Consider the following 15,905-nt stretch of genomic DNA (forward strand, 5'->3'; position numbering starts at 1 on the left):
ATAAAAAGAAAATACGATTTTGACTTATCCCCAGTCCAACAGACAGACACGCTGTTCCCTTGGTGTGTGCTTTACTGCTTTGGGACTCCCCGAAGCAGTAGAGAACACACAAAGTTAAAACAAATAAGAAACAAAACCCTGACTCAAGTGGTGGTCCTAGGACACCCTGTGGTCCCCTCTAAGCATGGCACACTGGAGGCAGCAACCAGGGGCCATTCTCAATCTAGGCAGCATACTCCCTAAGGAGTCTTAGACCCCTTTCACACTGAGGTGTTTTTCATGCGCTTTAGCGTTAAAAAAACGCCTGAAAGAAGCCGCAACTGCAATCCCAATGTAAAAGCCCGAGTGCTTTCACACCGAGATTCCTTTCACACTGGGGCTTTTTTCAGGCGCTTTAGCGTTAAAAAAAGCGCCTGAAAGAAGCTGCAACTGCAATCCCAATGTAAAAACCTGAGTGCTTTCACACCGAGGCGCTGCGCTGGCAGGGCGTCAAAAAAAGTCCTGCAAGCAGCTTCTTTGCATCGCTTTTGGAGCGGTGAATACAACGCTCCTAAAGCGCCCCTTCCCATTGAAATCAATGGGAAGCGCCTGAAAAACGCCTGAAAAATGCCTGAAAAACGCTATTGGCAGCAGCGTTTTGTGGGCGCTTTTAACCCTTAAAAAAGCGCTGGTAAAGCGCTGCTAGTTTAAGCGGTGCTTTACGAGCGTTTTTCGGGTGCTGACATTGTGAAAGGGCTCTTACACCCCTTTCACATCACACCGCCGATAGCGTGGGCGGTAAAACGCCGCAATTTTTAGCGGCGTTTTACCGCCGGATTTGCGGCGCATTTCGGCCGCTAGCGGGCCGCTTTTACCCCCACTAGCGGCCGTGAAAGGGTTAAAACCGCCGGCAATACGCCGCAACAGCAATACGCCGGTATTACAGCGCTGCCCCATTGATTTCAATGGGGAGCAGCGGTGGAGGAGCGGTAAACACACCGCTCCTTCACCGCTCCAAAGAAGCTGCTGGCAGGACTTTTTTCTGACGTCCTGCCAGCGCACCGCTGTAGTGTGAAAGCCCTTGGGCTTTCATACTACAGACAATGGTGCAGCTTCTTTAGGGCGTTTTGCAGGCGCTATTTCTAACGCTATAGCGTCTGCAAAATGCCCTGGTGTGAAAGGGGTCTTAAAGCACTTGGGCTTTCACATTGGGACTGCAGATGAGGCTTCTTTCAAGCGCTTTACAGGCGCTTTTTTAACGCTAAAGCGCTTGAAAAACGCCTGAAAAACGCCCCAGTGTGAAAGGGGTCTTAGGGTTCCTTCAACTGGGTCCACTGTGGCCATGGACCTGGAAATCTCAGCTAACCCACATGTTACACCAAAGGTCCAAGGTTGTGTTGGGCACACTTCAGCGTAGCCTAATGCCCTCAGGACATACTACAGGCTGGCTTTGCTTTTTCCTCAAAAAGGGGTCCAGCCTCAAAAGCTAAGCTGCGCAATTAGTTCTACTGGCTGTGCAGCAACTAAAAAAGCTTGCTAGATAAAAGAAGAATATTGATAAAAAGCAGAAAAAGAAAAGGGTTAGCTTCTTTCTGAGGGGAGAAGATTACAGTTTTCCTGGGACACTTGCAAAAAAATGGCGTATGATAGGAATGGGAGGGGTTATACTGGGCTGTCCCTACAGCTTTGTTGCCATTGTCCAATCTTCTGAAGGCTCCATGTATCTGGACTCCATACACTCAATGTACTTGATTTATTCATCCTGTGTCCCCTAATTTATGATTAAGAGATCCAAGTTGCCCGGCTGTTTCTGGCTTCCTGATTTCGAGTCACTGGCCCAGAACAAGGATGCCGCTTGTGAAGTCTGAGGAAAGTCAGGACTCCTGAACAGCACACTTGTTCTGAGTCTGTAACTCAAAACATATTGAAGCCTTTATATCAGGGGTCTCCAAACTTTTTAAGCGAAGGGCCAGTTTACTTCCCTTCAGGCTTTAGGGGGGCCAGACTGTGGCCAGTGGGAGCAGAAAATTCCCTCAACATCAGTGCTTCATCATTGGTTTTAATGGGAGTAATAGTTCCCCATTGTTGGCATCAATGGAAGAATACTGCCACATTTATGGTGTCAGTAGGGGGAACGGTACCCCATCATTGGTGTCAGTTGGTGAAATAGCGCCCAAAGGGCCAGAAAAAGGCAAGCAAAGGCCCCCCCTGGCCCGCAGTTTGGAGACCACTGCTTTAGGTCAACAGTCAAGCAACAAACATTTTCAAAGAGAAAGAAAAGGAATAGCAGCCTACTTGTTTCCTCTGTGCACAGCTCCTTTACACCTAATCCATGTCTACTCATAACCTGTACCAGTAGAGGGCAGCATAACAATACACATCACCCATACCATACACATTCACAATAGAATCACAAAATATGCTATGAATTCAACAAGTTTCATCTGTGAATGGGACCCGCGCCCGCATGCACAAGAAATGTAATAAAACATTTTGTTTCCTCTCCCTATTCCTGGGAAACTAGATTAATTGAGTAGGCAACAGACTTTTAAAAAAAAATCAAAAAGACAAGTGGATAAAGCAGCAACCACTGCAACAAAAATTGCAAGCCAATCAATAATATATGATATCATTTTATAATAGAATAATGCACAACACCAAATAAGGAGAGGAGAAAATGTTGGTGAAAGCATAAAGTAGCCATCATAAAATCAACCTAATTTATCATGTGTCCTAAAGCATCCCTTTCCATATAATAAAATCAGTAATGCTGCAATAGCAATGTATGCAAGGCACCCCCCAATACCTCCCTTACAATTCTATTGTAATGTCCTCAAAATACCTAATTCCTAATAACCCCTTTTCTGACTCAATATTGGTTGTTGTGAACTGATCCACACAAAACAGGTAAGCTTCTCTCACTAGAGAGAAGAGGACACAAGCAAAAAATAATTGCCTAACTGGGAGGAGTTATATAGGAGATGTCTTTGCAGCTTTCTTATTGTGCCAATCACTTGAAGGTGTCTGCATGTAACTCATGGTTAAAGACTAACAATCATATTTCCTGGACTGTATGACTAAGAAATAAAAATGTACTATTTGACAAAGGATTCCCAGAGCATTATGGTTACATACAGAAATAGCACAGCTACACTGCTTGCTATAATAAAGATCCCATATCGAGCCATCTGATTATAGATGAGCCACTGATCTGATAACTCACTGGTGTTGATTTACTAAAACTGGAGAGTGCAAGATCTGGTGAAGATCTGCGTAGAAACCAATCAGCTTCCAGTTATTTGTCAATGCTTAATTGAACAAGCTGAAGTTAGAAGCTGATTGGCTACAATGCACAGCTGCCCCAGATTTTGCAATCTCCAGTTTTAGAAAATAAACCCCACTGAGTATTTGTAAAAATGTATTGCTAAACAGTAAAAGGTGACTAGAACTCTTGGCGTCTCCAAGTGATAATGCAACATACTGTTAAAGTAGAACTATAGGCAAAACATTTTTGCCATTTTGGATAGAGCATGGGAAGGTAATACCCCCTTCAGATTTTGCTTCCTGTCCCATAGCCAAACAGGAAGTGAGAGGAAATTAGAGGAATTACTTGGGAACCCCCAGGCCACCAGAACTAGTGTCCCCATTGGAAGATTCCCCCTCTATAATTTTCAGGAGACAACTCAAAATTTGGAATTTCTTTTACTTCACTGATAATGGTAAACAGCATAAATAGAGAAGTTGAATCTCCCTTATGGGGACACAGACAGCAATAACAACTGATAGGTGTTCTAATCCCTCTGTACTCCAAAACTAAAACTAAAAAAAAGTTTTTCCTTTAGTTATGCTTTAAGCAATAATTCACATTTACCTGAATAAAAAGAAACAAAAACGATATATATATATATATATATATATATATATATATATATATATATATAGAGAGAGAGAGAGATAGATCTATATATATATAGATATAGATAGATATATATATATATAGATATAGATATATAGATATATAGATATATAGATATAGATATTTAGATAGATATCTCTATCTATATATCTAGATAGATATAGATATATATCTAGAATATATATTTATATGTGTGTGTGTGTGTGTGTGTGTATTTTTAAAATACATTTTAGATATTCGCTGTGACTAAGAAAGGTTGTCTAAATATGCATGTGTTGTCTTAGTATGTAGTTGTGATATTAGTGTATACCCCAGGCTCACAGGAGGGTTATCAGATCAGAAAAGGTAAATGTAGGCCCCTTGTAATGCCTCTTCTGAGGTGGGACTTTTACAAAGAACAAAAGGCTGACAGGTCTACCTTAAGAAACATGATAAATGAGGTTACATGTAAGGAACTAGTTTACAACGACAATGCAAATACAAATAAAAAAGCATGTGGAAACTGATATATGCTTTCCAGGAAAGAGGATTGTGACACCCATTTCTTGCTATGGTATGTACAATAATAGTATGATTGTACATTGTATGTTTGTGAATACAAGTTACATATTATATTATTGTGGAAGGTCAAACAGATTGTCTCAGTTATAGCTCTATATGACTCTGATGGTCTTCCTGTCTTGTTATATCTGAGTTTTCCGAAATACAATAGAGGTGTAAATTAGAATACAGGAACAAAAACATACCCTTGCCAAATGCCTATTTGTTGCAATAAGATGGGTTAAAATTGATGGCGGGAAGCTCCTGTTGGCCATTGATAAATACATTCACAAAAAGTAGCTTTGGTCAGAGCTTCAGCGGCCTAAATGGTAGCATGTCCTGTTTTACATTTTCTATAACTACAAGGCTTCACTTTGAACTGCCTTTGATTAGTGATATGTTGGAACTAAAACAATTGTTAGCTTGATGGACTGTAATTTACACAACCTCCAAATCTACTAACTGTAATAACATGTTTATTGAGGGATTTATTTCACTGACATTTAGGAGACGGGAAAGAATTTTACTCTTGTCACAGTAAAACAAAACTCGCTTGAGGATTTACTTTCATTGGATCAAGTGTGATATATTTGATCATGCTTTGCTGTACAGTAAAACATAATCACGTATGTTTTTTTTAATGCAAGATTTTTGGCATTGCTAGTAGAGCTGCACGATTCTGGAAAAAATTTGAATCGCGATTCTTTAGCTTAGAATAAAGATCATGATTTTATTCTTTGTGCAACAACATCTTTCACATTATACAAAAAAAATGGGCTAATTTTACTGTTAAATTGCATTTCAAAAACCGATGCACAAATACAGTGTAACATAAAATATTGCAACAACCGCCATTTTATCCTCTAGGGTCTCTGCTAAAAATATACATATAATGTTTGGGGTCCTAAGTAATTTTATAGCAGAAAATACTGATTTTAACTTGTAAGCAATAAGTGTCTGGAAAAGGCTTATGCCATGTACACACAATCGGATTTTATGAAGGGCAATGTTGGATGTGAGCTTGTTGGCGGTAAGTCCGACCATGTGTAAGCTCCTTCAGACATTTGTTGGCAGATTTCCACCAACAAATGTTGGCTAGCAGGTTCTCAAATTTCCCGCCAACAAATGTTTGTTGTCGGACTTTCCGATAGTGCGTACACAAGTCCGTCGGACAAAAGTCCACACATGCTCGGAATAAAGTACAAGCCGGAAGTGCTCAGTCCTGTAAAACTAGCGTTCATAATGGAGATATCAAGTACGTCTTGTATGTCACTACTTTTGTAATTGTTGGCCAACATTTGTGTGACCATGTGTAGGCAAGACAAGTTGGAGCCAACAACCTTCGAACAAAAATCCACAGTTTTGTTGCTGGAAAGTCAGATCGTGTGTACGGGGCATTAGTCTTTAAGTTACACTAAAGCTGTATGTTTTTTTTTTCTTTTAATAACAAACATGTCATACTTACCTTCACTGTGCAGCTCGTTTTGCACAGAGTGGCCCCGCACATCCTCTTCTGGGGTCCCTCGGCTCTCACGGCTCCTCCCCGCATTAGATAACCCCTTGGAAGAAGTGCTTCGGAGGGGGTTAACTTGCGGGTGAATCATTGACTCGGTGTCCATAGAAGCCAAATATATGACTCGGCCTCGCCCCTCACTGGGTCATTGGATTTGATTGACAGCAGCGGAAGCCAATGGCTGTGCTGCTATCAATCCATTCAATCAGCACCAGAGACACCAGCTTTTGTTGGTGTGCTCGTCCCCAGGATGAGATTGCAGGGGTACCGGTAAGTAAAACGGGGGCTCGGGGGGGGGGGGGGTGCAGCATTACAGGAGGTTTTTCACCTCAATGCATAGAATGCATTGAGGTGAAAAACCTTGAAGGTTTACAACCCCTTTAAGTAGTTAAACTGCCCTCATTTAGGCTTCATGTATACTTCTGCTGGTAAACGGACGTTTAGGAGCAGTTGGGCATTTTTTTCAGCTACCCCTGAACTCTCCTCTGTTATCTTACCAGTACATGTACACAGAGTCCTTTATAGTCATTTCTAGGCAGTTGAGTCTAGAAGCATTTTTTGGAAAGCAAAAAAATGCGTTCAGGACGGATGTTCAGAGGCATTTGAAACACCAAATGGCTGTAACAGCTTGTAAACGTGTGTAAACGTAGTAACTAGCATTTAGCCGCATTTAGTTTACAGGCATTTTTAATTTTTGACTATTTAAAAAAATATATGCTTCTAAACGTAAACACGGCAAAGACCAGACCACTTTTTGCGATTCGGCACTGCGTCGCTTTAACTGACAATTGCACGGTCGTGCGACATGGCTCCCAAACAAAATTGACATGCCTTTTTTTCCCACAAATAAAGGCTTTCTGTTGGTGGTATTTGATCACCCCTGCGGTTTTTATTTTTTGCGCTATAAACAAAAATAGAGCGACAATTTTGAAAAAAACACATTATTTTTAACTTTTTGTTATAATAAATATCCCCCAAAAATATATAAAAAAACATTTTTTTTTTCCCTCAGTTTAGGCCGATACGTAATCTTCTAAATATTTTTGGTAAAACAAATTGCAATAAGCGATTATTGATTGGTTTGCGCAAAAGTTATAGCGTTTACAAAATAGGGGATAGTTTTATAGCATTTTAATAAATAATTTTTTTTTTACTAGTAATGGCGGCGATCAGCGATTTTAATTGTGACTGCGACATTATGGCGGACACGACGGACATTTTTGACACATTTTTTGGACCATTGTCATTTATACAGCAATCACTGCTTTATAAATGCAGTGATTCCTGTATAAATGACACTGGCAGTGAAGGGGTTAACTTGTGGGTGGCAGTGTAGGGGTTAAGTGTTCCTAGGGGTGTGTTACTAACTGTTGGGGGCTGGGTTTTCATTTAGTGAACACTAATCTCTGGTCCAATCACATGGAGCAGAGATCAGCGTCACTAGTTGCTAGGCAGAACAGGGAGATGCTGTTTACAACAGCATCTCTCCATTCAGCCGCCCCGTGAGACGATCACGGGTATGCCCGGCGATTGAGTCCGCGGGACCCGCGACCGGACTCACAGGGGTCCCTACCAGCACGCGAGTGCGCCGCCGGCGGTGCGCTTGCGATGGCAGGGCGGCATTAAAGATTGGACTACCTGTACACCAATATGCCTGCCCGTGCCATTCTGCCGACGTGCATCGGCGTGCGCTGGTCGGGAACTGGTTAAAGGAGAAGTGGGGCCAAAGCTATTTTCCTGTGAGTCACAAGGGTGCACTTGATTCTGCACTCCGGTGATGCATATTCAGCCGACAGTGGTCTAAAGCCCATTCTCGGATGACGTCCAGACTCTGATGTTGGGATCCACCCATATGCCTGACCAGTAGCTGGCTCAGGCTCTCAGCATGCTGCAGAGAGGCTGAGCCAGCTGATCCCACCCTTCTACAGTGAACACTGGAGGGGCAGAGGAGAGACCCAGTGCCTGTCATTGGCCAATATGAAAACAGTAAAGTTGCCCCTATGCTTTTTCCTTACATAAGCATGTTGAGCTGACAGCCCTGATTGTTTTACAATGCTGACTCTACCCTTCCCAGTATGATAGTTGCTTTGCAGGAAATTATGGGTGTGCATCAACAATAATTACCATCCTTGTGCTAGTTTTATATAATAGTACATTGATATATGGGATATTGACTTTAAAGTGGCTGTAAACCCTTACACACCTCTTTTCCCTACAGGTAAGCCTATAATAAGGCGTACCTGTAGGTACTGGAAATATCTCTTAAACCTGCACGGTTTAGAAGATATTTACCATATACTCTTGCACCAATATCATCGGCGCATGCACTCTGAAGAAAGGGCACGATCGTGCCATGACTGTAGGCTCCCGCGCGCATGCATGGGACTGACGTCATGCGACTTTGGCCAGTCACAGAGCCAGAGTCCACAGCCCCAGAAGGAAGAGGGGCGAAGATGAACGTGCCCACCAGTGAGGACCTCGTGGACATTGTGAGCTTCTTTTGCAGGTAAGTGCGACACAATGGGCTTTTACTTTGCAGGGGAAAAAAGAGGAAGTAAAACCCATCAGGGTCTACTTCCTCCTTAAAGTGGTTGTAAACCCTAACAAACCACTTTGACCTACAGGTAAGCCTAGATTAAGGCTTACCTGTAGGTCCAAGAAATATCTCCCAAACCTATATGGGTTAGTAGATATTTGCCCGAAGACAGGCACCCCTGTGTACGGCGCATGTGCCGTAGACAGCGGCGCGGAGGCGCACTGAGTGTGGCATCCTCGATAACGAAGATGCCGCGCAATGCCGCGTGTCTTGGCTCCTGTGCGCATGCGTGGGAGTGACGTAATCGCGGCTTCGCCGAATGACAGTGGCAGAGCTGCGAAACCCACCGAGAAGATGGATGTGGCAGACTACAGGGGACAGCGGTGACTTTGCTGGCTCCTGTGTCAGGTAAGTGACACATAATGGACTACTATGCGATGCATAGTGGTCCATTATGCTTTGCCTTTGCAGGGAATGAAAGAGGAAGTAAACTCATCAGGGTTTACTTCCTCTTTAATGCCGGAGTTCAACTTTAACAGTACCTGAGAATAATAATAGGGTCTGGTGGCTCCTACATTTCTTGTGCTGTTGCAACTAGTTAGACTTTAACATTTGGTCTCGGGAGGAAAACTCCCATATTACCTTTCTGGTAAAATTCATATAATTTTATAAACAGGTAACTATACAAACTATACAAAATGTATAAAATACATTTAAAGTGTTATTAAACCCGAAACAAAAAAATGTATATATTGCCCTATACCAATCATTAATTGTAGTGGCTGCATTAGTCTTTTTGTTGGCTTTTTTCCTCTGTTTTCAGCTGGTGACCTGACTAATCTGACCTCCTGTATTAGAGTGCCCCCACTGTGGATGAATGAGCACAGGGTGCACCTTTGGACAGTAGTAGTGTCTGTCTTGGGGGGGGGGGGGGGGGGGAGTTTTTTAAATGTACTAGCAGATTCAAATACACCAACAAACTGAAGCTAAACTCCGGCTCACACTTTATAATCTGTTACAACAAACTGTTTTTTTTTTCTTTTTGGGATAAAGGTTTTACATAGATAGATAAAAGTTTATTGTTGTAAGCACCCCTGCCAGTGGTAAATGGGCTTCTTACATCCTTGTAAACTAATACATTTGTAGGAGAGCTTGTTCGTTTGAAAAATAACAGACTTATTGGCCAGATCACCAGATGAAAATAGAAGAAAACAAGCCTGAAAAAGAAAGCTAATGCAGCCGTCATATCTAAGAATTGATATGCTGCAACATAATAAATGTTTGCTTTTGGGTTTAATACAACTTTAAGTAAGAATACTTTTAAAAGGAGCTCTACCCTTTCATATCATAACAAAAACACATTTGCATATGTAGGATACTGCCATGTCAACCAGCTTCAAACTGGTTTCAATTCACCCCAAGTACCAAAGTATTTCTGTCGGACAACTGCTGTCAATAGGTCATCATTTTGTGATACCTATTATGCCCTGTACCCACAGTCGGAAATTCTGTCGGAAAAGGTCTGATTGAATTATATTGTCGGAAAATCCGATCGTGTGTGGGCTCTATCGGAGAGCAAGATCTAAAATTTTCCTTTTAAAAAAATCCGATCTGACTTTTTCCGATCATTTGTAGAGAATTCCGATGGACAAAGTGCCACGCATGCTCAGATCAAATTATGAGATCAAAGCTATTGGCTACTAGCCTCTACATAGTCCCGTCCTACGCAACGAACATCATCACGTTCCGAACTATTGGAATTTCCAACAACTTTGTCCGACCGTGTATATGCAACACTAGTTTCAGACAAAATCCGTCGGAAAAAATCCAACGGATTTTGTGGTCGGAATGTCTGACCGTGTGTACAGGGCATAAGAGGTGTTTTCAGTATAACCCACATCTAATCTGAATGCAGGGCAGCATTTATATTTTTCTATACATCTGGATTAATATAAAGTATCTGAGCACACACATAAATGAACAAAACAAACCCTAGGAAGAAGCTGAAATTCAATCTAACGTGATCAACAAAGAGTGCTTTATTACATTTGACATCCATGAAACACATCACTCACTGTTGAAAGTGTTAGCAGCGTGTTTTAGTGACAAGTGAACCTAAGACACATGGTACCAGTCACTGCAAACCTAAACACATATTAGTACTGTTATGGGGGCACACCTACCCCCTTATCCTCATCCTTCACATCCTCATGCTGCTCAACCTCGCATGCGTCTGATGAACTCACCAACCGCAAGGTCTTCAAAAAATCTCGTTCTCTTGGCTAATGAACACAACAGACAGAAAGAGAAGGCAAAGCAGGAACACAAGACAGACCACAAATGAAGAGAAAAGTATGAAAAGAACATAATGAAGAGGAGGTATACAAGGCAAAAGAAGGAATGATCACCAAACAAAACAGTAATGAATATCTGGGGAACACCAAAGGAGCTTTAGAGATTTGGTGCCAGAGGGGTAGATTATATACACAGACGCCAAATGACTTCTTACTGCATGACCCAAGAAAATTACAACCACATCTAGCAAAAAAAAAATTGTACTTTTTGGAATATGATCATTCTAAATATTATAATATATGCTAGATTCTATTAAAAATAAAAATATAATAATTCATATAAAATTGTGCTTTTTATACAAATGTACTACCTACTTTCTTTGAAATATAGACAGGAGATAGACTAGCAATTACTCTTGACCTGATCATAGACCGTTTGAATCATATGAACCATGTATGGGCAGGCTGAATGTACCCAAGTTGATCGAGCAACATAGGTACAACCAGCCTGTTGGATTTTAAATGCGATTATTGCTAGTGGCTGTTATAGCCGCTAGCAATAATCACTGTGTTCTCCAGGCGGGGACAGCTTCCTGCTGAACACAATGGCTCTGCGGGAGGAAGTCAGTGTTGATGGGGAAACTGTGGTTGCAGGAAAGAAATTTGCTCTATCTATTGGTGGCTTCCCCTGCCCCACCACCGGGAGAACACCATGGCTCTGCGGGAGGGATTCCCCTGTCAACACCGTCTTTGTTGATGGGGGAATTGAGCAATATTTTTACCTGCAACCTGTGGCTGCAGGAAAGTCTGCATTAGCATCCTAAAGCTGAACTCTAGGTATGGGTTATTGCATAGTTACATTTGTCTAGTTTTGACCAATGTAAGGATGCATATCTCATTACCAAGCGTTTTCTGCGGACGCTGCAAATCATAGTATTAGCAATGTTTTGTGTCCTGTGCCAAGCAGCTTCCCTTCCACTTATTAACCAGAAGGGGTCGCTCACTCTGCACCATGGCCGTTTACGCCCTGTAATTTCTTTTTTAATGAATACAAAGCATTCTCTAAATGAACGAGGTGGGTAGCAGGGCAGCGAGGCCACAATTTCCATCTCTTCCAATCAGAGAGCTCATTGTTGAAAAAAAAATACAAGGTGTTCTATGTCCTGCAAGTGGCTCCTTGTGGTTACTATGCAGAAAGGAAGCTTCTTGCCACAGGATCCCAAAGATCATTGCTATCATTGTAATAGCAATGACTACTAAAGTGATTTACAGCGATCACACAGTTATGAGATATACTCCAAGTAGGACCAATGTAACCTTGCAATAAAACTCATACCTAGATTTTGGCTTTAATGCTAACAGCAGATCTACAATAAATTGACTGTAGGTACACAGATATATGAGTTTAGGAGCATAAAGAAGAATATACACATACAGTATTTTTTGCTATTGCTGTAATATACACAGTCACAGTCATGTTGGCTTTAAAGTGGATAGAAGCCAAGCACACCAATCAACTTGATAGTGACTATGCAGTTAAGAAGTGTTAATTAAAATCTGCTTTTCAAGACAAAAACTTGTCTTCAGGCACGCATTTTAAATGTATTGAATTAAATGATTGGACCATATGTCGACCAGAAAAATTGCAGCAAACTGTTGGCTGGGCGGGAGGCTTTAGGGGGTTCTGAAGTTAGGTGGGCACTTTTATCAAGCTTTTGTAGAACACATGATCTAGCCAATCAATGTACACAAAAACATTATCAATCACATAAAGGGACAATAAAAATCTGTTGTGTGTGAATATCCTAATAGGGGCCCAAGAATGGGCTTAATTCTGACTGTGTAAAATACTAATATGTCTAACTGGGGCCGAAGCACTGATTTTCCAAAAGTTTGATGAATATTCTTGAGCTTGTCTAATGCCATTACTTCAGAGATAACCTGATTATGCGTAAGCCCTCGTTCACATTGAAACGATTTATCATTCGATTTGACAGGTCAAATCACATGACAAGTCGCAGCCTATTCCTGGCAATGACACCATTCCAATTGGTGTGACGCTGACTTTGTGGTGCCGCAACAATTTGCAAAAGTAGTTTCTATACTACTTTTGATGATTCTGGGTGCGACTTCAATATACATCTGTGCAAGTCAGACCCGACAATGGTGCTTTGAAATCGTGCAAGTTCAGATGAAGTCACATGATTGCAAAGCCATTTTCAATGTGAATGAGGGCTTAATTGGTAACATGGCTTAAGCCGGCCATAGACCGGCCAAGATTCAAACCACGTATAGGCAGACTGAATTTACCCAAGTTGATTGATTGAGCAACTTAAGTACAACTAGCCTTTTGAATTTTACATGCGATTATTGCTAGTGGCTGTTATAGCTGCTAGCAATAATCACAGTGTTCTCCCAGCAGGGACAGCTTCCCCCAAGCCCCCCTGCCGGGAAAACACAATGGGGGTTATTTACGAAAGGTAAATCCACTTTGCACTGCAAGTGCATTTTAAAGTGCACTCGCTCTAAATCTAAGTGGTAGATCTGAAATAAGGGGAAGCTCTGCTGATTTTATCATCCAATCATGTGCAAGCTAAAATTAAGTTTTTTATATTCCTTGCATGTCCCCTTCAGATCTACAGCAACTTTACTTCCAAGTGTACTTGCAGTGCAAAGTGGATTTTCCTTTAGTAAATAACCCCCATTGGCTCTGCGGGAGGGATTCCCCCATCAACACTGACTGTGCTGATGGGGTGACCGAGCGATTGTTCGCTCCATCTAAGGCCAGCTTTACAAATATAAGGCCACATCAAGATTACCTTACTGTGAAAGAGCAAATTATTACTTTGTGCCTATCTTATAACTTACTTTACATTTAAATATTCCTTTCCTGAGGGGAATAAATGCATTAAATCTGGTGTTACAATTTCTTTATATCAAGTGATAGTTTCCTCATTGTACAATTACTTTACTTAGAAGCAACCTGAAAGAACACCATCTAGCACCAAAACCTGCACTGTAACAATTGTTTGGGACAATATATGACTGCACATTATTACATGGAATATGATTCAATAAGAGTATTAGCTACAGCGAGGAAATGTAACAAGTTGCAAGGGTTGCAAGGATATGTAACATTAACCTACATGAAAAGAATGATAGGATAAATGTTTTACAATCTATGTACAATAAGGGCGCTTTAGTTGCTCTTGTATTATTTTCAAAGAATAAAATGGATTGTAAATGAGATCTTACCAGGGTATCTCCAGAGAGAACTTCTAAAAGAGATATTAAGTTATGCCCATCGCGTAAATCTTCATATAGGTCACCCACATGTTTCCGTACCTACACAAAGAGAAAAAAAAGCTTTCAGGGTAATTCAATGAAATTCATTCAGTTTACCGATTTCACAAGCGATTCCATTTGCTTGCTACAAAATTCAGCATACATTTATGAAGCTCAAAAACAATATTATTTTTTTCTATTATCTGTCATTGTAATAGCTTGATATGGCTTTTTTATTAGCTTTACACTATAAAAACAAAAACTGGAAAGCACACAAGCCAGAAATCAGAAGGAAGAAAAATAACAATGAAGAAGGTTAGCTGGATGGCTGCAATTTGAAGGACATCTATGCAAACAAGAGATCATGTATACCCTGCTCATGTATGCAAAACAAACCCTAGGTAAGTATTGGTCCATCAAGTGTATGGTCAGGCAACGCTGTTGTTTCGTTTTGGATAGAGTAGAGAAGGATTAGAACCCCCCTTTCAGGTTCTTACTGCTATCCAGGACTATGTGAGCTATCCCAACTTTACTATTTAGTAAATCATAGACCAGAACAAGCATGGGCACCCCTTAAGATAAACCCTTCCTTAGAGAAGCCTCATTCTGAAAATAATAAGTGATTGGTTGTAATACTGATACCCTGGTTTAAAAAAACAAACAAGTCAATTATCCATAACAGTTATTCCTATCAGAAAATTCTGTGGGAATTCTGAAGTCTTTATTAGTATACTTGTGTCAGTGACTCAAAGTATTAATATCAAAGGATCAGCCAGGTAACTAGCATTTTCAGAATGAGACATCAGTAAAACTATCATCTCTCTAGTAAAGAGTCAGTTAAATTGGTTGTAAACCCTTTCCAACTACTTTTCACTAGAGGTAAGCCTATGATAAGGCTTAAGCCGCGTACACACGTGGCGGACTGTCTGGCCAACTTAGTCCGTCAGACAATCCGACGGACAGTCCGTCCTACTTTCGAATGAACAGACTTGCCCACACACGGCACTTTTTGAGCGGACTAATACGGCGGACTAAGTCCGCCATACTATCCGCCCTACTTTTGAAATGAACGGACTCGCCCACACACGCGGAGGAAAGTCCGCTAATTTCGAGGGCGTCTCCAGGTAGGCGGGGCCCGCGAAGGAGACGTCGCTGACCCCGCCGCCTGGTATGGACTTAAAGGGGAACCCCAACGCCGAAAAAAATCGGCGTGGGGGTCCCCCCCAAGTCCACAGCAGACCCTTGTCCGAGCACGCTACCCGGCCGGCCAGGAAAGGGGGGCGAGCGAGCGCCCCCCCTCCTGAGCCGTACCAGGCCGCGTGCCCTCAACATGGGGGGGTGCCTTGGGGAAGGGGGGGCCGCACGGCCCCCCCACCCCAAAGCACCTTGTCCCCATGTTGATAAGGACAAGGGCCTCTTCTCGACAACCCTGGCCGTTGGTTGTCGGGGTCTGCGGGCGGGGGGCTTATCGGAATCCGGGAGCCCCCTTTAATAGGGGGGCCCCCCGGATACCGGCCCCCCACCCTATGTGAATGAGTATGGGGTACAATGTACCCCTACCCATTCACCTGTAAAATAAAAGTACCAAAAAAAACACAACACAGGGTTAAAATACTTTATTGCACAGCTCCGGGGGTCTTCCGTCTTCGGGGGCCTTCTCGCCGGACTCCTCCGCTATCTTCTTGTAGCTCTTTTGCTAGCGGAGGAGTCCGGCTTTCTTCCTCGCCGCCGGCCTCTTCTCCCGACTTCGGGGGTCTTGTCCCCCTCTTCGGTTCTTCTGCCGGGCCACCGCGCCTTCTTATAGCTCTTTTACAGGCGGTGGCCCGGTCTTCTGTCGCCGCC

General features: G+C 42.2%; 1 protein-coding gene across 27 annotated transcripts in view; it reads right to left on the reverse strand.

Moving 5' to 3' along the window:
* The window catches only part of DST (dystonin), a 736,344-nt gene that overhangs the window by 464,201 nt on the left and 256,238 nt on the right, over nt 1-15,905 (reverse strand). For 19 of the 27 annotated variants that reach the window (XM_077487838.1, XM_077487826.1, XM_077487825.1 and 16 more), the window contains 2 exons: nt 14,034-14,123; nt 10,731-10,766 (listed from right to left, as the gene is read on the reverse strand). In XM_077487838.1, the coding sequence (XP_077343964.1) occupies nt 10,731-10,766; nt 14,034-14,123 (126 nt within the window). The remainder of the gene's footprint in view (nt 1-10,730; nt 10,767-14,033; nt 14,124-15,905) is intronic. The other 8 variants (XM_077487828.1, XM_077487850.1, XM_077487849.1 and 5 more) reach the window with 1 other exon arrangement.

The sequence above is a fragment of the Lithobates pipiens genome, unplaced genomic scaffold (assembly GCF_037356315.1).
Source record: "Lithobates pipiens isolate NorthernLeopardFrog02 unplaced genomic scaffold, aLitPip1_a1.2 Scaffold_18, whole genome shotgun sequence".
Classification (NCBI taxonomy): Eukaryota; Metazoa; Chordata; class Amphibia; order Anura; family Ranidae; genus Lithobates; species Lithobates pipiens.